This window comes from Scylla paramamosain, chromosome 18 (genome assembly GCF_035594125.1).
Source record: "Scylla paramamosain isolate STU-SP2022 chromosome 18, ASM3559412v1, whole genome shotgun sequence".
Taxonomy (NCBI): domain Eukaryota; kingdom Metazoa; phylum Arthropoda; class Malacostraca; order Decapoda; family Portunidae; genus Scylla; species Scylla paramamosain.
In genome coordinates, this window is record NC_087168.1 from 23,936,021 (window position 1) to 23,959,041 (window position 23,021).

Here is a 23,021-nt window from a genome sequence, read left to right on the forward strand (position 1 = left end):
AACATGCACACACCGATGGACTCTGTCTCCTCATGCACTACAGCATGCTCAAGCTGCTACTTCCTGTCACTCAGCTCAGCCACATCCTTCATGCTGCAAGTTAACCTGCTCTCCAGGACCCTGTGAGCCTCCTGCAGTTGTTGCAGCTTCTGTTAAAGCTCAGTTCCTCCCAATCCTGTTGTTTCTCCTGATAAAACAATAAGTTTGTTTCTCTCAACTTTTCTTAATACAGCCTCAATAAACAAATCCAATAACAATGCTTTTATTTTGTTATTAATTAAAAAAATTGAGCAACAGTGAGGAAAAATTATTTGCTTTATTATTAGAGAATATAAACTTTCTTACCTTTGGTTCAGTTATGACATCTTCAGACAACTTTTCATGAGCAAGAGATTCTCCCAGCAGTTTGTTATACTTATCCCTCTCACAGTCTAGCTGAACCTGAAGACTGCTGCACTCACTCTCCAACCTGCTAACCTCAGATGTCAGTGTAGCCACTTGACCCAGCAATTTCCCCTTGGTATCTGTACCTGGAGGTGAAAAATTGATGCAACAGAGGGCCAGACAAGAATGACCAATGGAAGTAATTAGGCGTAATGTAAGAAGTGGGTATAAGACTAAGGGAAATAGAAGGGCAATGGAGAGAGGGTTAGATGCACCAGAAATGTCTGTGGAGCCAGGAAAAATTTTAACTTGTAACAGAGATAACTAAGAGCAACTGTGAATGAATAAATGTGATGTAGCCTCAACCCATGACTGGGAAAATGCAAAAGCAGCACCTCAGACACCAGGACCATGATGACTGGCAGCTCCCAAAATTAGCTGCTGGCTTTTGTACTCCTAGTCACCACAGGAGGCTCATCCACAGCTAATCCTATCAGCTGATCATCTTGGGTGAAGTAATTGTTTATCAGTCTGGCTGTTGAGTCCTGATGCAGAGATGTGTGTGTGTGTGTGTGTGTGTGTGTGTGTGTGTGTGTGTGTGTGTGTGTGTGTGTGTGTGTGTGTGTGTGTGTGTGTGTGTGTGTGTGTGTGCACTTTGGAAAGCCTCCCTCCAAGGAGAATGTCAGTTTGATATACAAATATATATTCATGTGGATGGTAGCTCACATTTAGCTTCTGAGTTCTCACATGAAGAGGTGCCATCCTTGTCTTTTTCCTCTGAGGGAGTGACTTTATACTCTGTGATAAGTGCATGCAGCTCACTATTCTGTCTTGTGACGTTTTTGATTTCTATCTGTGAAAGACACAAGAAGGCAGTAAGTTAACTTGTTTAACATGCCACATCATTTTATATATATTATGCCAAGTTTAAACAGGAAAGCCTCACCAGAAGCATCAACTAAAGACCAAAGTGATTAAGAAATCTTTCACTTTACCACCCTTAATGACAAAAGCTGCTGATGTAGCATCCCATCCATATCCTGCATTTTTACACCTTCATGATTCCATTACACTGCATCATTTGTTCATGTCTTAAAGACACGGTCATGACAGAGTAGTCCTCACACTCCTGTCAGTGCTCTTCTGCATACACTTGAGCCTTGCACACTCCAAGCATTCCTTCCACTCATCCTTCCACATCTAAAGCACCATAGTACTCTCCACCCATTTTTAAGGAAACTGTCTCCATGCATAAACAAACACACAACCTCACGTACTCCATGTATTGTTTTCAGCAATGATTAATCTTACAAAGTAAACCAAACTAATATACAAAGACACTTGTGGTACCTTTGAAAGTTTGAGCTTATCTTCTAGTTGTTTAATCAGCTCTGTCAACGTGATATTTTCTTGAGCAAGGTGGTCGTGGCTCAGGCCATTCTCTTCAAAGTGGCTGTGGTTGTGGACCGTCACCAGCTGACCACTAAGGGACTCTGTCTTCTCCCACAACACAGTGATCTCACGCTCTTTCTGCAACGCCTTTTGCCTGGTGAACAGCGTGGCAAGTGCACATACATTAGAACAGTATGTGACCAATGACGTCTCCATTCTACATTGCCATGACAAGAATACAGGGCTTTACTGAACATAAACCAAGGACGCCTCCATTCTACATTGCCATGACAAGAATACGGGGCTTTACTGAACATAAACCAAGGACGCCTCCATTCTACATTGCCATGACAAGAATACAGGGCTTTACTGAACATAAACCAATGACGCCTCCATTTTACATTGCCATGACAAGAATACAGGGCTTTACTGAACATAAACCAAGGATTCCCTCCTCCTCTCTCTAAGGGTTAGGGTTCTCTCAACAGTTACAGCGTGGTGTGAGAGATGCAGTGCTGTCAAGGCTTTACTATTTACAGGAAGCAACACACCAATAAATAAATGTTACTTTGGAAATGAAACTGAATAATCAAAGGCTTTATATCTCATGAACTTCCCTTCTTTAATAAACTGTCTTCAAGCTGACAGACTCCAGTAGTATTGCATCTTAGGAATATTCTACAGCTGATTTCATAATAACTGCTCTCTAAAACTGACTACATGCCTCCTTCCCTACCTCCTACAGACTCTACTCAACAATTGTTGTTATTCTGTTCATGCTGGTGTGACAGTTAACCAGTATATTAATTCCTTAGTTATGTACACTCTAGAATGGTGGTTCATTTTATCTACCAGTGATTTGAATTCCCAGCTTCTAAGTATTACATTATTATTTGTTGATTGGTACCATTTGTATGCAATCAGAGAAAGATTTCAATATAAAAACATATCCATGTTACTGTTACCTTTCAGAATGTAAACCAAAATGAAAGCTATGTAAATTTCTTGGTTCTTGTGCTTCTTCAAATGCAGTCCCTTGTCTGGTTTCTCTGTCAATTCTAATTTCTTATTGCTCTGTGGAAAAACAAAGTGCAAATGTTTAGGATGAACTGATTCAATAATATTGCTTTCACAATTTCAATATTGTTCACAATTTCTGCAGGAAGTTTACTCCATATATTTACTATACGATTAAAGAAAAAATGTTTGGCCTTGTGGGATTTAAAACGTTTGGGTATAATCTTGAATCTATTATTTCTTGTTAGGTAGAATGAATGAGGAGGAGGAGGAGGAGGAGGAGGAGGAGGAGGAGGAGGAGGAGGAGGAGGAGGAGGAGGAGGAGGAGGAGGAGGAGGAGGAGGAGGAGGAAGGAGGAGGAGGAGGAGGAGGGAGAAACAAAGATAGGAGGGAAGGAAGAAAGGAAGAAAAGGGAATAAGAGAGAGAGAGAGAGAGAGAGAGAGAGAGAGAGAGAGAGAGAGAGAGAGAGAGAGAGAGAGAGAGAGAGAGAGAGAGAGAGAGAGAGAGAGAGAGAGAGAGGAGTTGGTAAGGAAAATTATTACAATGGTCCAAGGTGAAGAACAGGGACTGGAATGAGAAGTGGAAGAAGCATATAGAATTGGAAAATATAGTGAAGGAGGTAAAAGACCATTAAAAGTGAGAATGAGATCCCAAGTTACAGTAAAGGAGATCCTAGTGAGAACTGGGAAGCTGGCTGAAAATTCAGAATACAAGAATATTTGGGTAAAAAAGAGATATGAACTTGGAAGAAAGAGAAAAAGAGAAGGATCTGAGGAATGAAGCCAAGCAAAAAAAACGAGAGAAGTACAGAGACCGAGAAGCAGAAATTTTATTGGAGGGTACTAGATATGAAACTAAGGAAATGGTATATTCAGGAAAGGGAACAAGAAATGAAAGAACCACAACAGCAGACAGACAAATTGCATGTGGTGGGAGAAGTAGTATATTAAGAGTAATATATACAAAACAAACTTCATGTAAACAAATAAAATTTTCAGAAAACTTGTCACACAAAACCTTATTAACAACTCACCTTCTCCTTCTGCGGCATTTCCTTCCTTCTTATCTTTCTCCTTTCCTTCCCCATCTTCCTCCTCCTCCTCCTCTCCTTCCTCTTTCTTTCCACCTTCCTCCTCCTCTTGTGACTCTTAACTCTCTTCCTCCTCGTCCTCCTCTTCCCCTGTGCTTCCCTCCTCTGAAAGAAAAGACTTGTTTAAAAAGCAAGCAAATATAGTAGTAATAGTAAAAAAAAGTCAATGAAATGAAAGTTTATACACATATGAAATTAGTGAAAATTTGACACCAAACATTCTCTATCTGTAACATTACATCAGAATGACGAGAACACAAGATATGAAAAGTGAAAGGGAATGATGTATATAACAAAGAAAAACATTGTATAATGACATATGACAGGAAAATAATCTTGTATACTTGAGTCCCTTAAATACTTGCTTCCTTGTATATTAACTCCCAAAATGCTCATTCCTTGTACTCTCATTTTCAAAACACCTCTTCCTTATATATTGTCACTCAAACACTCCTTTCTTGTACACTTATTCCCAAATCATTCCTGTCTTCCTGTATTCTCATTCTCCAAACACTCCTGCCTCTGCACACCCAGTTCCTCAAAACATTTCTTCATTGTTTACTCATCCCCCAAACACAGCAACTTTCTTGTATACTTAGCTCTCAAAAGATGCATTTTTAAACATCCATAACTCCTTTTATTTTCATTCCCCAAACACTCCTGGCTGTGCACACTCCAGCACGTTAACACAATAACCAAGCAATACACACGACTACTGGCACCATCCAGATCTGGCCCCAGCACCCCTGCCTCCTTGTGTGCCAGCTCCAGCAATGCACGGCCACAGCGGCAGTACGCGTCACCACACTCGGGCGCCTGCTCCCCACACAGCTCCACCAGGGACTCTGTTGCCTCCTGGAGTGGTAAGGAGTGTCAGTTAAACCTGGTGTTTACTTTCACTATGATATGAAACAATTAACAACACAGAAAACAACACAACTAGGTAACATGCAACACATACCACACCTAAGCAACAGACACACCTCGAAGGCAGCCACAGCAGATTTGAAGTCCCCCACCAGGAGGTGTCGCTTGCCCCTAGAGAAACGGTCGAACGCTGCTGCACTTGCCGCACGTCCAAGGGGAGCAAGCAAACAGGCCATCATCAAACAAGTCTTGACTTTAACCATTCGTAATTTACACCATCATATATTGTGGAGTAACTTCATGTTTAGTATATCTTAACATGGAACATTATTAAGAATGTGTACATGCTTGTATTATTTGATAAATTATGTGGTCAGCTACACTTTCCACTCACACTCTCATCCATCACCAAAATTAAACTAACCCCCTATTACTTTCCTCCCACCCTCAGAATTATTAAACTAACCTCCAGTCACATTCTTCTGACACCCTCATCCCTCACTAAAAATTAATACCAACTGGCAAAATTACCAAACTAACCTCTAAATATCATCCTCCCACCATCTAGTCTCTCACTAAAATTAATCTCACCAAGCACGATTATCAAGCTAATATCCAATCACTTTCCTCTGACCCTCAAAATCCTTTCCAGCTGGTAGAATTATTAACCTATACTCCAGTCACTTCCACCCTCTCATCCCTCATTAAAATTAATCCCAGCCTTCAAAATTATTGAACTAACCTCCAGTCAAAGAAATATCACTGGTTTTGTGGGGGATATTGTCACTGCACTAAGGGATGCACACAATTTCTCGTAAGTTTTCACATTTTGCGTTCAACTGTACCGGTCTAAGTGGAGGAGTGAAAAAGTGACATCTAATGAATAGTTGCCACAAAACTTATTCTCATTACTTTTTGTTCCTTGTCATTTTTCTTTTCAGGCTTTTTTCATCATCACAGCAGCTTGAAATTTTGAAAATACATGCTATTTGAGGAGGTAGCTGTACATGTGAAAAAAAGAAGGGAAACAAACATCCATACTTGTGACTGATATGAAAAATAAACTATACATATAAATGTATATTTCACTTTTCTTTCTAGCAATTAAAAAATGTACATACGACAGTATTTCTTTCTTTTCCTCAATAAATACGACAACAGTATTTTTTCCTTCCCTTCAGTACACCGAGCCTTTCCCTTAGTACATATCACAGTACTTTTCCTTTTTGCTCAGTGCATATGAAAATAATTTTCCTTTTCCTCCATGCATATGACACTACTTGCCCTTTTCCTTTTCTTTCCCTAAATAGAGAAGACAAGACAGAAATTTTCTTTCCCTCAATACACAACACTATTTTTCTCCCACTCTCTCTCTTGTACAGAGTCAGTTTCAATGTACTGGAAGGTTATGCCACGGGAAACTGAAGGACAGCTCAAGCAACGAGTGGACGGGCACGGTAGGAGCTCTGCAGTCAGGGGAAGCTGACCTCACTGTCTCTGAATTGTCCATCACTGAGGAGAGGTTGAAAGTTGTTACCTACACCCAGCCTATCTATATCATCAGGTGAGAGATACAGGTGATGATCAAATAATATTTTAAAGATGTTGAACAAAGTGCTCCCTTAACAGATTAATTGGATCAGCAAAATGTTCAGAATATGAAATGTCAAATAATTAGATTGATCTATCTATATGCCAGGCTGGCAGTCCTATACAGGGTGCCCCAGACACTACACTATACACTCACATACAACATTGACACTGTTAATCCAAATTCTAATCTATTTATCTATATACCAGGCCAACAATCCTCCCCAAGACACCGCAGACAAATCACCACACATTCACACTCTTAACTTCATTATTATTAACGATTTAGCTGTCTATACATCAGGCTGGCAATCACACACAAAATGGCCCAAACAAGGCACCACACACACATTCACACTCTTAATATCATCTGTCAGGCCCTAGTGGAAAGGGACAATCTTGTGGCCCACCATACTACACCTCAGGAGGTCAGACACAGCATTCAGTTAACAAAAAATCACATTAACACCCACTCCCCACAGAACATAGTAACACAAAATCAGATTAACACTCACCCCAACGTCACATTCACAAGACAAGTTCTCATCCCACAGCCGTAAACTGTTTGCGGCCACCCACGAGGACCTTGCCAAGAAGATGCTTGCCTACACAACCCCAACGGACACAGCTCTGTACCGGCGCATCCCGGCTAACACGACAGGCCTCGCCAGCATCCTCTTCTTCATCGAGCGACTCCAGAGGTGCTACATACCCACGGGGGAGAAGCCTGTTAGCATGGGAGTTGCTGCTGGCTGGTACATGTTGTCAGCTCTCCTACAACAAGGTGAGGACCTGTTGAGGTGTAAGACTGGTCAGTTCAAGTGTTGGAGCATTTAGTGTTTGGTAAGATGGCTGGTACATGTTGCCAGCCCTCCTACAGCAGGGTGAGGACCTGTTGGGGTATGAGACTAAGTTGAATGCAAGGGTAGTGGTGTTTAATGTTTGATAAGATGGGAATACAGAAAGACAGTTATTAAAGGATAGATTTAAAACTGGGAAACTTTACATGATACCTGGTGTATTTTCATAATTGAGCTGATATTAACTTGAATTAGTTCTGGCATGAGCAATATAAGCAAGTGGTGTTAATATGACTGATATGGATATCAAGTAATGTATTTAATTTTATCAGTAGTTCTCTTCATATGATGATATCAACAGTTTTCTTAGTAAGATATGAGATATAAATCTTTTAGAAATGATGAGAAAACTCTTAAATTGCATTTTCATCTCTGAAACATTTTAAAATGGTCTTTTCTACATTTTTTAATTTAAAAAGATGTGTTACTTTCAAAGATTTTAAATTGCCTTTGTATCATCCTCCATGTCTTAAAATTGCCTTTTCATGGCATCTTTCCCTCCTCCTCTTCCTCCTGCAGGCTCCAACACCTACCCAATCAGCAGTGCAGCACGGGTAATCTACTGGGTTGGCTACAGTGTGTCCCTCATTGTGTACACATCATACTCTGCCACACTGGTCTCACATTTTGCTGTGGAGCAGCCTGCACCTCTGCCATTCAGCAACCTGCGGGACCTGTCTAGGCAGTCAGGCTGGGATGCTGGATGCAACAACAATGACCTCTTCCAAGTGACAGCCTCGGTGGGTCCTTGGCTTCTTGCTGTGTGAACTGATATACCATCCAGTGGCTGAGAGTTGAGAGAGAGAGAGAGAGAGAGAGAGAGAGAGAGAGAGAGAGAGAGAGAGAGAGAGAGAGAGAGAGAGAGAGAGAGAGAGAGAGAGAGAGAGAGAGAGAGAGAGAGAGAGAGAGAGAGAGAGAGAGAGAGAGAGAGAGAGAGAGAGAATTTTGTTCAGTGCCAGATTTAGGAGTCCACAAAAAGACCAGCTGCCCAGGAGCCTCCACAATCTGGGGTCTCCACAATCTGAGGAGTCTCCCACATAAATATTCTGTAAGTGAAAGAAACTTAAATTAATCAAACACTAGTTTTCTATGAACTAAATATTTTTTTTATTACTATCAAAATAACCACTTGTTTCATTTACACTAAATAAATATGTTCCTTTCACTATAATATATTATATGTATTAAAAACTGCATGGAATACAGATACAAAAATATTAATATAAATATTTCAGGTAGATGGCCTCCACACTCAGGCTGCTCACAGGCCTCCACAGACACAAATCCAGCCCTTGATTTGTAAATTAATTATTTTATTTAATTATTTATTTTTCCTTTGTAAGAGGAGCACTGCCTTAGGGAGGGAGAGAGAGAAAGAGAATAAAAAAAAAAATTTTTTTTCATATTTTCTGGTGTATTTTCATAATTGAGCTGATATTAACTTGAATTAGTTCTGGCATGAGCAATATAAGCAAGTGGTGTTAATATGACTGATATGGATATCAAGTAATGTATTTAATTTTATCAGTAGTTCTCTTCATATGATGATATCAACAGTTTTCTTAGTAAGATATGAGATATAAATCTTTTAGAAATGATGAGAAAACTCTTAAATTGCATTTTCATCTCTGAAACATTTTAAAATGGTCTTTTCTACATTTTTTAATTTAAAAAGATGTGTTACTTTCAAAGATTTTAAATTGCCTTTGTATCATCCTCCATGTCTTAAAATTGCCTTTTCATGGCATCTTTCCCTCCTCCTCTTCCTCCTGCAGGCTCCAACACCTACCCAATCAGCAGTGCAGCACGGGTAATCTACTGGGTTGGCTACAGTGTGTCCCTCATTGTGTACACATCATACTCTGCCACACTGGTCTCACATTTTGCTGTGGAGCAGCCTGCACCTCTGCCATTCAGCAACCTGCGGGACCTGTCTAGGCAGTCAGGCTGGGATGCTGGATGCAACAACAATGACCTCTTCCAAGTGACAGCCTCGGTGGGTCCTTGGCTTCTTGCTGTGTGAACTGATATACCATCCAGTGGCTGAGAGTTGAGGAGAGAGAGAGAGAGAGAGAGAGAGAGAGAGAGAGAGAGAGAGAGAGAGAGAGAGAGAGAGAGAGAGAGAGAGAGAGAGAGAGAGAGAGAGAGAGAGAGAGAGAGAGAGAGAGAGAGAGAGAGAGAGAGAGAGAGAGAGAGAGAGAGAGAGAGAGAGAGAGAGAGAGAGAGAGAGAGAGAGAGAGAGAGAGAGAGAGAGAGAGAGAGAGAGAGAGAGAGAGAGAGAGAGAATTTTGTTCAGTGCCAGATTTAGGAGTCCACAAAAAGACCAGCTGCCCAGGAGCCTCCACAATCTGGGGTCTCCACAATCTGAGGAGTCTCCCACATAAATATTCTGTAAGTGAAAGAAACTTAAATTAATCAAACACTAGTTTTCTATGAACTAAATATTTTTTTTATTACTATCAAAATAACCACTTGTTTCATTTACACTAAATAAATATGTTCCTTTCACTATAATATATTATATGTATTAAAAACTGCATGGAATACAGATACAAAAATATTAATATAAATATTTCAGGTAGATGGCCTCCACACTCAGGCTGCTCACAGGCCTCCACAGACACAAATCCAGCCCTTGATTTGTAAATTAATTATTTTATTTAATTATTTATTTTTCCTTTGTAAGAGGAGCACTGCCTTAGGGAGGGAGAGAGAGAAAGAGAATAATAAAAAAAAAAAAAAACAGATGCCATTTCTTTAAGAAATGGCATCTGTAATAATAATCTGTTATATGCCATAATAAATTATGGCATATAACATAAAATGTTATATGCCATTTGATAACAGTTTTCTATAGATCTAAGTGTAACTCAGTAAGTTTGTAACACAATCTCCCTCTCCTAAATCCAAATTGCTTTATTATCACTGGGAGAGGCTGGGATGGACTGGGAGAGGCTGGAATGCACTGAGAGAGGCTGGGATGGACTGGGAGAGGCTGGGATGGACTGGGAGAGGCTGGAATGCACTGAGAGAGGCTGGGATGGACTGGGAGAAGCTAGGATGCACTGGGAGAGGCTGGGATGGACTGGGAGAGGCTGGGATGGACTGGGAGAGGCTGGAATGCACTGAGAGAGGCTGGGATGGACTGAAATGCACTGGGAGAGGCTGGGATGGACTGGGAGAGTCTAGGATGCACTGGGAGAGGCTGGGATGGACTGGGAGAGGCTGGAATGCACTGAGAGAGGCTGGGATGGACTGGGAGAGGCTGGGATGGACTGGGAGAGGCTGGAATGCACTGAGAGAGGCTGGGATGGACTGGGAGAGGCTAGGATGCACTGGGAGAGGCTGGGATGAAAAGGCTGGGGCTGGGGCTGAGGCTGGGGGAAAAGGTCAAGAATGTTGGGTGTATCTCCAAGACAGTCAGGAATACGAGTAGGGTGTTGCACCAATTGCTCTAGGTCATGGAGGATAGCAAAGTTGTAGGCTAGTTCACCAGGATGGTCAGTGAAGGGAGAGGAAAGCCAAAGCTGGTGGTGAACATTGAAGTCTCCAAGAATGGAGATCTCTGCAAAAGGGAAGAGGGTCAGAATGTGCTCCACTTTGGAAGTTAAGTAGTTAAAGAATTTCTTATAATCAGAGGAGTTAGGTGAGAGGTATACAGCACAGATAAATTTAGTATGAGAGTGACTCTGTAGTCGTAGCCAGATGGTGGAAAACTCAGAAGATTCAAGAGCGTGGGCACGAGAGCAGGTTAAATCATTGCGCACATAAACGCAGCATCCAGCTTTGGACTGAAAATGAGGATAGAGAAAGTAAGAGGGAACAGAAAAGGAGCTACTGTCAGTTGCCTCAGACACCTGAGTTTCAGTGAGGAAAAGAAGATGAGGTTTAGAAGAGGAGAGGTGGTGTTCTACAGATTGAAAATTAGATCTTTGACTGCGAATGTTGCAGAAGTTAATGAAGAAAAAGTTGAGGGGGGTGTCAAGACACTTAGGGTCTTTGACAGAAAGGCAGTCTGACCTGGGGACATTTATGGTCCCCTCCCCAGATGGGGACTACGAGGCTGGTGTAGGAGTCGCCACGATGATTTTAAAATTTTTGAGTGAAGGGTGTGTGTGTTATTAGGTGCTTGTAGTTTTGTGTGGAGGAAGAGAGTTGTCTTTAGAGGGCAGGCTATGACTGCCCCCTTGTGTTGTGAGACACAAAGGGAAACGTTCAGCGAGGTCACAGCTGGGTTTAATGATAAGTTCACAGCACCCCCTGAACAGTGCTTTAGACCTCACTGGTAGTAATTATCATTTAGGCAGATGTCTACTGCCTCCTCTCATATATATATATATATATATATATATATATATATATATATATATATATATATATATATATATATATATATATATATATATATATATATATACCCAGCCAACATTGGATAATGGGAGGCATGTGGGTGTTTTGTGGGCTACTTTATGGGTCCCATGTGGGCTACCCACATTACTGTAAAACACAGGTTGTTCTTGGAGATTTAAACTTTTTGCATTTATAAATATTCATTCACATGACAGTAAAGATTCATTTTACTAACATGCCAGTTTCTCTTAAACCAAGCAATTTACGTGTAATCTTATCTTACAAATGGCTTGAGGCATTCTCTAACCCTCTTGGAAAGTTGACAGATATAAGTAATACTGCTAATTTTCATTGAAATATTAAAAGAAAATTAAATAAATAAATAAATAAATAAATAAAATAAATAAATAAATAAATAAATAAAAATCTTTTGGTTCAGTGATGTTCCTCATTTTTTGTCCAAGGTTCTAACCATACCTAAACTAACTTAACAACACCAAAACTAACCTAACCATACCTGCTGTAACCTAACCATACCTAAACTAACTTGACCACACCAAAACTAACCTAACCATACCTGCTGTAATCTAACCATACCTAAACTAACTTAACCACATCCAAACCTAACTACACCCAAACTAACCTAACTGTACTTGCTGTAACCTAACCATACCCAAAACTAACCTAACTACACCCAACCATATCAAACCTAACCTAACCATACCTAAACTCAAGGCAAGGTATGGCGTGTCTAGCCAGTGGTAGCCATAATTATTTCCTATTTTCATCAATAAGAAAAGGCATTGAATTCAATTTAAAAAAAACGTTTCAATTATTGTTAAAGGTTTGTAGAAAAGAATATATCAAGAGCTAGTGTTATTTCATAAGATAGGTAATGAAATACTGGCACATTAATAAAAGTGATATCAAGCCTGCAATATACTGACATACGGTAATAACAGTGTAGTACCATCACAATCACCAGCACCACTACCTTACCATTTATATCACTAGACAACCACCTCTACACCGTACGTAATGTACTTTCCACATATAATGCATACCTTTGGGCAAATTGGTGTCAGCGGAGCATTGAATGAATGCCTCTTGGCACTTGCTGGGAGACTGGATGCCTTGGTAATCTGCAGGGATCACCACTTTTTAACACAGGCTAACTTCTTACTTTACACGTTATGGAAGGCATCAAGTATGGCTTCAAGCATTTTAAAGTATTCACAACATTGTCGAGTGCAATTTAAGATACCTTACTTCTGAACTGGTGTGAACCGCCAACGTACTGTTTACAGCACCCGCTGGGTTAAAACGTATGTTCACTTTTTAAATCTCTGGATTAAAGTATATTGCATTTTCAAGTTCAAAAATTAAAAATATTATTGCATAAAAATAATGCACTTTTTTTCTCTTTCCACAAGTTACCTCCAACAGATTATTAAAGGTAGGTGGAAAATTTATTTAGAGCATGATGAACCCAGCCGTTAGCAGGAAGGCGGCACAACAACGTCAGCGGCGCACCTACAGAGTGAGAAGAGATATTTTCGCTGAGTACGACGATGCTGAGTTACTGAAAAGATTCAGATTGGACCGTGCTGGTATTGTTGCAGTGACTGATATAGTGAGAGACAAGCTGCAAAGTAAAACTGAAAGAAATAGAGCCTTGACCCCTGAGATGGTGGCCATCACATTACGATATTTAGCCACAGGAAAAATGCAACAGTGCAGTTGTGATGATTTTGGAACAACGCAGCCCACTATCAGCCGTGCAATATCACAGACAATTGATGCACTGGCTGACCCAGAAGTAATCTGCCAGTTCGGGGCTTTCCCTCACACCCAGCGTGAAGTGCAGCAAAAACAGGCAGAGTTCATGCAAGTAACTCAGTTTCCCGGTGTTGTGGGAGTGATTGATGGCACTCATATAAGAATTGTGTCTCCTCATGTCGATGAACATGTATATGTGAACAGGAAACGCTATCACAGCATAAATGTGCAAGTAGTATTTGATGCTCACTATAAGATTCTTGACATTGTGGCAAGGTGGCCTGGCTCAGTCAACGATGCAAGAATACTAGATAAGTCAGCACTCAAACTGATGTTTGAGGAACAACATGTACCTGCAGGATGCTACCTTCCCGGGGACAGTGGCTATCCCTGTAAGCAGTGGCTCCTCACTCCTTACCTTCGCCCTCAAACTGTTGCACAAGCTAATTATAACAGGTGGGTTTATTTGTAAATAGTGTTCTGTTAGGTTTAGATATGCTTTGAACGAATCTAGTAGCTTTCTCCCCAGGGCCGCCCTCCCGCGTGTGCCCGCAGCCCCTACAAGAACCGGTCCCTGCCCCCCCTTTGGGCACGCTCTCCTCCCAAGGCTAAGTCCCCGGGGCGTGGCCGCCCAAACTAACCCCCCTCCTCCCAACAGTTCCAGTACCTTACGATGCAGCCGAGGGGACTGACGCCACCACCACCACTGCCACCACCGCCACAACAAGGGTTATTCGAGTGGGGAACATGCTTCAGGTGTTGCCCCAAGATGCCTCAGCCCCGCAGCCCCACTTCCCCATGATAGTGCAGGCAGGGAATGTCATACAGGTGAGAGAGAGAGAGAGAGAGAGAGAGGAGAGAGAGAGAGAGAGAGAGAGAGAGAGAGAGAGAGAAAGTTTTTTACATACAGAAAGGAGAGACAGAGATAGAAAATCAATCTTACTACTACTACTACTACTTCTGAGCACCTCCTTCCTCTCAGGTTGTTCCAGCTGACAACACGCAGGTATTAGGGGCAGAAGTCGTTGGAGTTGGTCGGGTCATGCAAGTGGTCGGAGTCCCAGGCTTTCCCCCGACCCCAGCCCCAGACCCCTGCCCCAGCCACCCCTCTCCCTGTGACCCCTGCCCAGTCATCCCTCACCCCCTCCTGCCCCCATGCGGTGCTGCCAGCGGGGGTGATGGGAGGTGGAGGTGGGCCACACACACCTGGGTTAGCTGTGGCTTGGCTTATCTCCCTCCTCAGCAGGTGAGAGAGAGAGAGAGTGTATATACATCTGTTGTTATTGTATTTATTTGTCTATATTTTCCTTACAGAGTGATTGATTGATTAAATGATATATATTGGTGTTAATATATACAGACAGACTGGTATATAGACATTCTGATATGTGATGGCCAGTCCATGGAGCACAAGGTCTTTGTGGACTAATGAATATTTTACACTAAGGTTTAAGACCAGTGTTTTATTCAGCTATCATGAAAAAAAAAAGAAAAAGACAGTACATAATTATTTAGTAAGTAATTCATAACTTTAACCCAATCAAATTATAGATACATGCAAAAAAGAATTATATCAATAACAAAAGTAAATAATAATAATAATAATAATAATAACTATTACAAATTACAAACAATTACATATGTTTATAATAGTAGAGCTGATTACAATTTGAAAACTAATAAATACAATGAATAATTACTTGTTAAGTGTTGTTTTATCAGTAATTTAAAGGAATGTAATGGTTTGTTTTTAACTGTGTCCGAGAGCCGGGTCCAGTGCTTGGTTCCTCGTGAGACGACACTCTGTTGGGCACGGGAGGTTCAGCAGAAGGGTGTCCTCAAGTTACCTGTCTGTCTTAACTGAATATCATGAGCCCGTGTCTCTTGTGTTTGTATTAAGAGCTTTGTATACAAACGCCAAGGTCTGGAATACAGTAATGTCTCCAGTTTCTAGGAGTTTAAGATCCACTGCTATGTTCGGACTTGTTACTGTTTGTCTTATTCCAAATTAGCTTTTTTGGGGCAAGAAATAATTTATGAGTGTAGGTTGCACTAGGAGAAAGAGAGAGAGAGAGAGAGAGAGAGAGAGAGAGAGAGAGAGAGAGAGAGAGAGAGAGAGAGAGAGAGAGAGAGAGAGAGAGAGAGAGAGAGAGAGAGAGAGAGAGAGAGAGAGAGAGAGAGAGAGAGAGAGAGAATGTTTGATATTATTATTATTATTATTATTATTATTATTATTATTATTATTATTATTATTATTATTATTATTATTATTATTATTACTGCTACATATTTCTCTCTCTCTCTCCTCTCTCTCTCTCTCTCTCTCTCTCTCTCTCTCTCTCTCTCTCTCTCTCTCTCTCTCTCTCTCTCTCTCTCTCTCTCTCCTCTCTCTCTCTCTCTCTCTCTCTCTCTCTCTCTCTCTCTCTCTCTCTCTCTCTCTCTCTCTCTCTCTCTCTCTTACAATAATAGTTTTACCCTTCTCTCTCATCCTCTCTCCCACTTCCACTCACTCACTCTCTCCCTCCTTTTGCAGCAAATCCCGAGGATCAACGAGGACATGGTGGACCCAGAGATTGCAGCAGCAGCGAGAGAGAGAGAGAGAAGCAAGAGAGGAGGGAGAGGAAGGAGAGGAGGAGGAGAGAGAGGGAGGCCAGGAGGGAGGCACGTCAGAGAGAGAGGGAGAGGAAGAGGTTGATTCTGTTACAACAACAACTGCAACAACAACAACAGTTAGTCAGTGAGGAGGGGGAGGGGCCGTCCTCTGATGCTGAGGATGAGGTATTGTTCAGGGTAAGTAGTAGTAGTAATGCATCATTTTTAAACTTTCCGAGATAATCTTATTTCAACAGGTAGAGATGAAAAAGTCCTCTAACTGACAAAAAAAAAACATTATCTATTTATTTTGTTATGTAGGCCAGCCAGCCGTGGGGGGGACAAAACTTCAATAAAAGAGACTCTCTGAGGTGTGGCTCCCCAAAATAGAATTGCAAATGGTAGCCAGAATTTACATGAATACTGGAGGGTGCTGTCAGGCCAAACCAGCTCCCCATCTGTGCCTATGCAGTGTCTGGCCAGCCACTAGTGTGTTTTGGGGGCTCAGACCAGCAGATTCCCACTGTTTATTCACTGTTTGTGTTGATGCAGTGTCTGGCCAGCCACTTGTGTGTTTTGGGGGCTCAGACCAGCAGATTCCCAGTGTTTATTCACTGTTTGTGTTGATGCAGTGTCTGGCCAGCCACTTGTGTGTTTTGGGGGCTCAGACCAGCAGATTCCCAGTGTTTATTCACTGTTTGTGTTGATTTAGTGTTTGGCCAGCCACTTGTGTGTTTTGGGGGCTCAGACCAGCAGATTCCCACTGTTTATTCACTGTTTGTGTTGATCTAGTGTTTGGCCAGCCACTTGTGTGTATGTAGGGGACTCAGACCAGCAGATTCCCACTGTTTATCCACTGTTTGTGTTGATGCAGTGTTTGGCCAGCCACTTGTGTGTTTTGGGGGCTCAGACCAGCAGATTCCTACTATTTATCCACTGTTTGTGTTGATCTAGTGTTTGGCCAGCCACTTGTGTCTATGTAGGGGATTCAGACCAGCAGATTCCCACTGTTTATCCACTGTTTGTGTTGATCTAGTGTTTGGCCAGCCAGTTGTGTGTTTTGGGGGCTCAGACCAGCAGATTCCCACTGTTTATTCACTGTTTGTGTTGATCTAGTGTTTGGCCAGCCACTTGTGTGTTTTGGGGGCTCAGACCAGCAGATTCTCACTGTTTATTCACTGTTTGTGTTGATCTAGTGTTTGGCCAGCCACTTGTGTGTATGTAGGGGACTCAGACCAGCAGATTCCCACTGTTTATCCATTGTTTGTGTTGATGCAGTGTTTAGCCAGCCACTTGTGTGTATGTAGGGGACTCAGACCAGCAGATTCCCACTGTTTATCCACTGTTTGTGTTGATGCAGTGTTTGGCCAGCCACTTGTGTGTATGTAGGGGACTCAGACCAGCAGATTCCCACTGTTTATTCACTGTTTGTGTTGATGCAGTATTTGGCCAGCCACTTGTGTGTATGTAGCGGACTCAGACCAGCAGATTCCCACTGTTTATCCACTGTTTGTGTTGATGCAGTGTTTGGCCAGCCACTTGTGTGTTTTGGGGGCTCAGACCAGCAGATTCCTACTATTTATCCACTGTTTGTGTTGATCTAGTGTTTGGCCAGCCACTTGTGTTTATGTAGGGGACTCAGACCAGCAGATTCCCACTGTTTATCCACTGTTTGTGTTGATCTAGTGTTTGGCCAGCCATTTGTGTGTTTTGGGGGCTCAGACCAGCAGATTCCCACTGTTTATTCACTGTTTGTGTTGATCTAGTGTTTGGCCAGCCACTAGTGTGTTTTGGGGGCTCAGACCAGCAGATTCTCACTGTTTATTCACTGTTTGTGTTGATCTAGTGTTTGGCCAGCCACTTGTGTGTATGTAGGGGACTCAGACCAGCAGATTCCCACTGTTTATTCACTGTTTGTGTTGATGCAGTATTTGGCCAGCCACTTGTGTGTATGTAGCGGACTCAGACCAGCAGATTCCCACTGTTTATCCACTGTTTGTGTTGATGCAGTGTTTGGCCAGCTACTTGTGTGTTTTGGGGGCTCAGACCAGCAGATTCCTACTATTTATCCACTGTTTGTGTTGATCTAGTGTTTGGCCAGCCACTTGTGTTTATGTAGGGGACTCAGACCAGCAGATTCCCACTGTTTATCCACTGTTTGTGTTGATCTAGTGTTTGGCCAGCCACTTGTGTGTATGTAGGGGACTCAGACCAGCAGATTCCCACTGTTTATTCACTGTTTGTGTTGATCTAGTGTTTGGCCAGCCACTAGTGTGTTTTGGGGGCTCAGACCAGCAGATTCTCACTGTTTATTCACTGTTTGTGTTGATCTAGTGTTTGGCCAGCCACTTGTGTGTATGTAGGGGACTCAGACCAGCAGATTCCCACTGTTTATTCACTGTTTGTGTTGATGCAGTATTTGGCCAGCCACTTGTGTGTATGTAGCGGACTCAGACCAGCAGATTCCCACTGTTTATCCACTGTTTGTGTTGATGCAGTGTTTGGCCAGCCACTTGTGTGTTTTGGGGGCTCAGACCAGCAGATTCCTACTATTTATCCACTGTTTGTGTTGATCTAGTGTTTGGCCAGCCACTTGTGTTTATGTAGGGGACTCAGACCAGCAGATTCCCACTGTTTATCCACTGTTTGTGTTGATCTAGTGTTTGGCCAGCCACTTGTGTGTATGTAGGGGACTCAGACCAGCAGATTCCCACTGTTTATTCACTGTTTGTGTTGATCTAGTGTTTGGCCAGCCACTTGTGTGTATGTAGGGGACTCAGACCAGCAGATTCCCACTGTTTATCCATTGTTTGTGTTGATGCAGTGTTTGGCCAGCCACTTGTGTGTATGTAGGGGACTCAGACCAGCAGATTCCCACTGTTTATCCACTGTTTGTGTTGATGCAGTGTTTGGCCAGCCACTTGTGTGTATGTAGGGGACTCAGACCAGCAGATTCCCACTGTTTATTCACTGTTTGTGTTGATGCAGTGTTTGGCCAGCCACTTGTGTGTATGTAGGGGACTCAGACCAGCAGATTCCCCACTGTTTATCCACTGTTTGTGTTGATGCAGTGTTTGGCCAACCACTTGTGTGTTTTGGGGGCTCAGACCAGCAGATTCCTACTATTTATCCACTGTTTGTGTTGATCTAGTGTTTGGCCAGCCACTTGTGTTTATGTAGGGGACTCAGACCAGCAGATTCCCACTGTTTATCCACTGTTTGTGTTGATCTAGTGTTTGGCCAGCCACTTGTGTGTTTTGGGGGCTCAGACCAGCAGATTCCCACTGTTTATTCACTGTTTGTGTTGATCTAGTGTTTGGCCAGCCACTAGTGTGTTTTGGGGGCTCAGATCAGCAGATTCTCACTGTTTATTCACTGTTTGTGTTGATGCAGTGTTTGGCCAGCCACTTGTGTGTATGTAGGGGACTCAGACCAGCAGATTCCCACTGTTTATCCATTGTTTGTGTTGATGCAGTGTTTGGCCAGCCACTTGTGTGTATGTAGGGGACTGAGACAAGTTTATTTAATGTTCAGTGACCCGTTTGCAGGCACAGGGGTGTTGACGAGCTGGGTGTGCAGGAGACAGACAATTACAAAGGTTTACAGTTCAAATGGTACATGTATCTTCAAAATACAGATAATAAGTAGATAAATATTGAAATTAATATAGAGTACCATTCTTTATTTAACACTTAACCAAACTTAACCAACATACACACACACGCTAACTCAGACAGTTCCCTAACTACCTTACCATCCCGCAGGAGGCCATGTCGGAGGTGCCGGTGGTGGGGTCGCCAGTTCCGGAGTACGAGGTGGAGGAGGAAAAGGAAGAGGAGGACGAGGAGGAGGCACGGATAAGGAAGAAGAAAAGATTATTAGCTGTAGCCCTCCCTCCAGCTGATAAGGGGATAAGCCATAGTAAGCCACAGCTTACTATGTTCAACAGGTGCGTGTGTGTGTGTGTGTGTGTGTGTGTGTGTGTGTGTGTGTGTTTTGTGTGGTCATTTCACTATCTATCTATCTGTTTAGTTTGTCTCCATCTGTCTGTCTTTCTGTCATTGGTCTGTCTGTCTGTCTGTGTATTGCAATGATTTTTCAGTTATGTATTTTATTTTTTATTCTTGTGTACTTGTGTCTGTCTGTATGTATGTATGTATCAGTCAGTGAGTCAGTCAGTCAGTCACTCAGTTAGTCAGTTAGTCAGTCATTCAGTCAGTCAGTTAGTCAGTCATTCAGTCAGTTAGTGAGTTAGTCAGTTAGTCAGTCTGTCAGTCACTCACACAGTGTTAATCCTCCTCCTCCTCCTCCTCCTCCTCCTCCTCCTCCTCCTCCTCCTCCTCCTCCTCCTCCTCGTCCACCTCCTCCTCCTCCTCCTCCTCCTCCTCCTCCTCCTCCTCCTCCTCCTCCTCCTCCTCCTCCTCCTGTTCCCCACCACCCCTGCCGAGAGGTGAGTGTATGTACGTGTGTGTGTGTGTGTGTGTGTAGTAATAATAGTAATGCTATGTACATATATAAATACTGTTAATATTATTGATAAAAAATATTGATGATGATGATGATGATGATTCAGTGGTGATTATGAAAATGTGCATTACAATATAGGGTAGATATTATTGTTATTACCTGTGTGTGTGTGTGTGTGTGTGTGTGTGTGTGTGTGTGTGTGTGTGTGTGTGTGTTTGTGTGTGTGTGTGTGTGTGTGTATGTATGTGTGTGTGTGAGGAATAATTGAATAATTGAATAATTGATGCTCTCTCCTTTGCTATTCATTATATACATGGACAGATGCCTGAAGGAAGTGTGTGTAAGGGAGGATAAAGAGATCATGCTGGCCTATGCAGACGATGTCGCTGTCGTGACAGGAAGCCAACAAGATCTTCAAGAGGCCATGACAAGATGGAATGATGTTTTAAATAGGGAAGGAATGAGAATGAACAAACAAAAAACTTATTTACTAGTGGACAAGCAACAAGTGATGGTGTGGCTCTGAGCCACTGTAGTAGGGATGTTATGGTTTAAGTGTAGGAAGTTGCAAATGCTCACCTAACAATTGCACCTTAGTAGAAAAACACAAACAGGAAGTTTATGCAAGTTTTGATCCTTATATAAAATGTTGTATTGCATCAAACCTCCATACATTACTGTCTCTATCCAGTATGAGACCGGTGTTCAGGAAGCACAAGCATGTGCTGAATAACAAGAAGCCGGCATTGGTGAAGGTGACAACATTTCATCTATTTATACATACTTTTTATTATTAAAGCTTATCTTATAATTATTTCTGAAGAGATTGACTAATTTTTGTAGTATTTATGACTTAGAACTATGATAAAGCTATGAATTGATATAATTCCTGATTTGTTTTATCTTTTCATTATCCTTCCTTTGTTAATTGAGCATTTTATATTACTTAGCTTAAAAATGCAAGAACGGTTCAGAAGTATCCAACCTTGGGCTAAGGGCCAAAATTATGGTATCATTCAAAATGTCCTTCAAAGAAAGCCCTCTGTAATCCAACACACTTAGCCCATTAATCCTTCCATTTCTCATCAATTTGTTCAACATTCATATTTTTCCCTTATAGGGTTGAACAATTTTCATGGGTTCAGAGCAAAAGGCTTCCTCATTCCTCCCCAAGGTACTCTCGGATGGTAAGCAGGTTTGACTCTGGAGCAAACCTGACCAAGGGCTACTGCCCAAGGCTACAGAGGTTCCTCTCCCTGAGGCTGAATGCACCATGTGAGATGGTTCTGTTATGTGGATGAATGTCATGGTGGATAGCAGTGCCACCACATTCCTACAATCATCCATCACTCCACTGCTCAAATGCTTCTGCAACCAATGATAGGTATGCTGCCACATTCTGCATGGTCTCCTTGGCTCTCAGATAAGGATACTGTCAACAGGTTTGGGATTGCCAAAAAATCATAAGGAGCTATGTCTGAAAAGTCCAGAGAGAGAGAGAGAGAGAAAGAATGAGCAAGAGAAAGAGTAGGATGAAGCAAAGGAAGAGTCAAGATGGAGGAAGAGAGAGTAGGACAAGAAAAAAACAACAAATAAATCCCCTACACGTCTTGTCTCCATTCACACAAGCCATGAAAAAGCTTGTCCATCCCTGAGTGCTCAGAAGCAGTGTTCCACTGATGATGTGGAAACTTGAGACACCCAATCATTTAATGGGCTTTAGTAGGTTTTGTCACCAGTCTTCTGTGTGTCACTGACTACATTTTGAAATTTTTATCTGTTCTATTTAATTTTGTGTGTATGTACACAATGTTTATGGTCAATAAACTATTTATAAAACTATTTATCTGTGTGAGTAAGATAAAAGCAGTTATTGTTATTATTATTATTATTATTATTATTATTATTATTATTATTATTATTATTATTATTACACATTTTCCTCCTTGTATTTAAATATTATTATTATTATTATTATTATTATTATTATTATTATCATGAATTGTTCTTGTTTATAAATAAAATACTGTAACTGATTATTATTTTTTTTATCATTCATTTAGACTCTCTCTCTCTCTCTCTCTCTCTCTCTCTCTCTCTCTCTCTCTCTCTCTCTCTCTCTCTCTCTCATAAAATGACTGGTGAGGAACTCTAATAATTAAAGTGCTAAAAAATCCATTAAACTACGAGAAATAAGACAAATAATTAATGACACACCTAATAACACAAACAAGGAGTAATAAACAAAACTTAAGCCAGAAAACACGAAAAGATAAAACTATCATATAAAGAAATACGAAGTTAAAAAAAAAATCATGAATATCAAATAAATAACTCACATATAATCAATAAACACGTAAGGAACAGTAAATAAACAATTAAGCCATTCATTGCAAGGGCCACAGTCAGAAAGTGAAAAAAAAAAAAAAATGCTTAGTTAAATACCGAGGCTAAATAAAACAAGGAATTAGACAAATGACAAATAATTAATAAATACATAAGGAATAATGAATAAACAAAAATTAAGCCAGGAAGACTATTATAATTATTGCAAGGAGACGATATGTATGTATGTATGTATTGTATGTAATTCGAGGTTAAAATGGCTCAAATCTGACCCAACAGCAGGCCA

The 23,021-nt window shown here is 41.5% G+C and overlaps 1 protein-coding gene and 1 long non-coding RNA gene across 27 annotated transcripts in view; one reads left to right on the plus strand and one right to left on the minus strand.

Moving 5' to 3' along the window:
- LOC135109341 (uncharacterized) overlaps positions 1-12,756 on the minus strand; it is a 28,312-nt gene extending 15,556 nt beyond the window's left edge. For 2 of the 26 annotated variants that reach the window (XM_064020718.1, XM_064020717.1), the window contains exons 1-6: positions 4,851-5,703; positions 4,595-4,739; positions 3,828-3,989; positions 2,742-2,850; positions 346-530; positions 14-187 (exon numbers count right to left, since the gene is read on the minus strand). In XM_064020718.1, the coding sequence (XP_063876788.1) occupies positions 101-187; positions 346-530; positions 2,742-2,850; positions 3,828-3,989; positions 4,595-4,739; positions 4,851-5,014 (852 nt within the window). In that variant the 5' untranslated portion in view covers positions 5,015-5,703 and the 3' untranslated portion in view covers positions 14-100. The other 24 variants (XM_064020725.1, XM_064020724.1, XM_064020721.1 and 21 more) reach the window with 24 other exon arrangements.
- Positions 12,757-13,072: 316 nt separating this feature from the next.
- LOC135109344 (uncharacterized) lies at positions 13,073-22,425 on the plus strand. Its single transcript, XR_010272665.1, has 6 exons — positions 13,073-13,786; positions 13,989-14,158; positions 14,313-14,576; positions 15,864-16,120; positions 19,687-19,871; positions 20,711-22,425. It is a non-coding gene; the product is annotated as an uncharacterized LOC135109344 (long non-coding RNA).
- Positions 22,426-23,021: the final 596 nt, after the last annotated feature.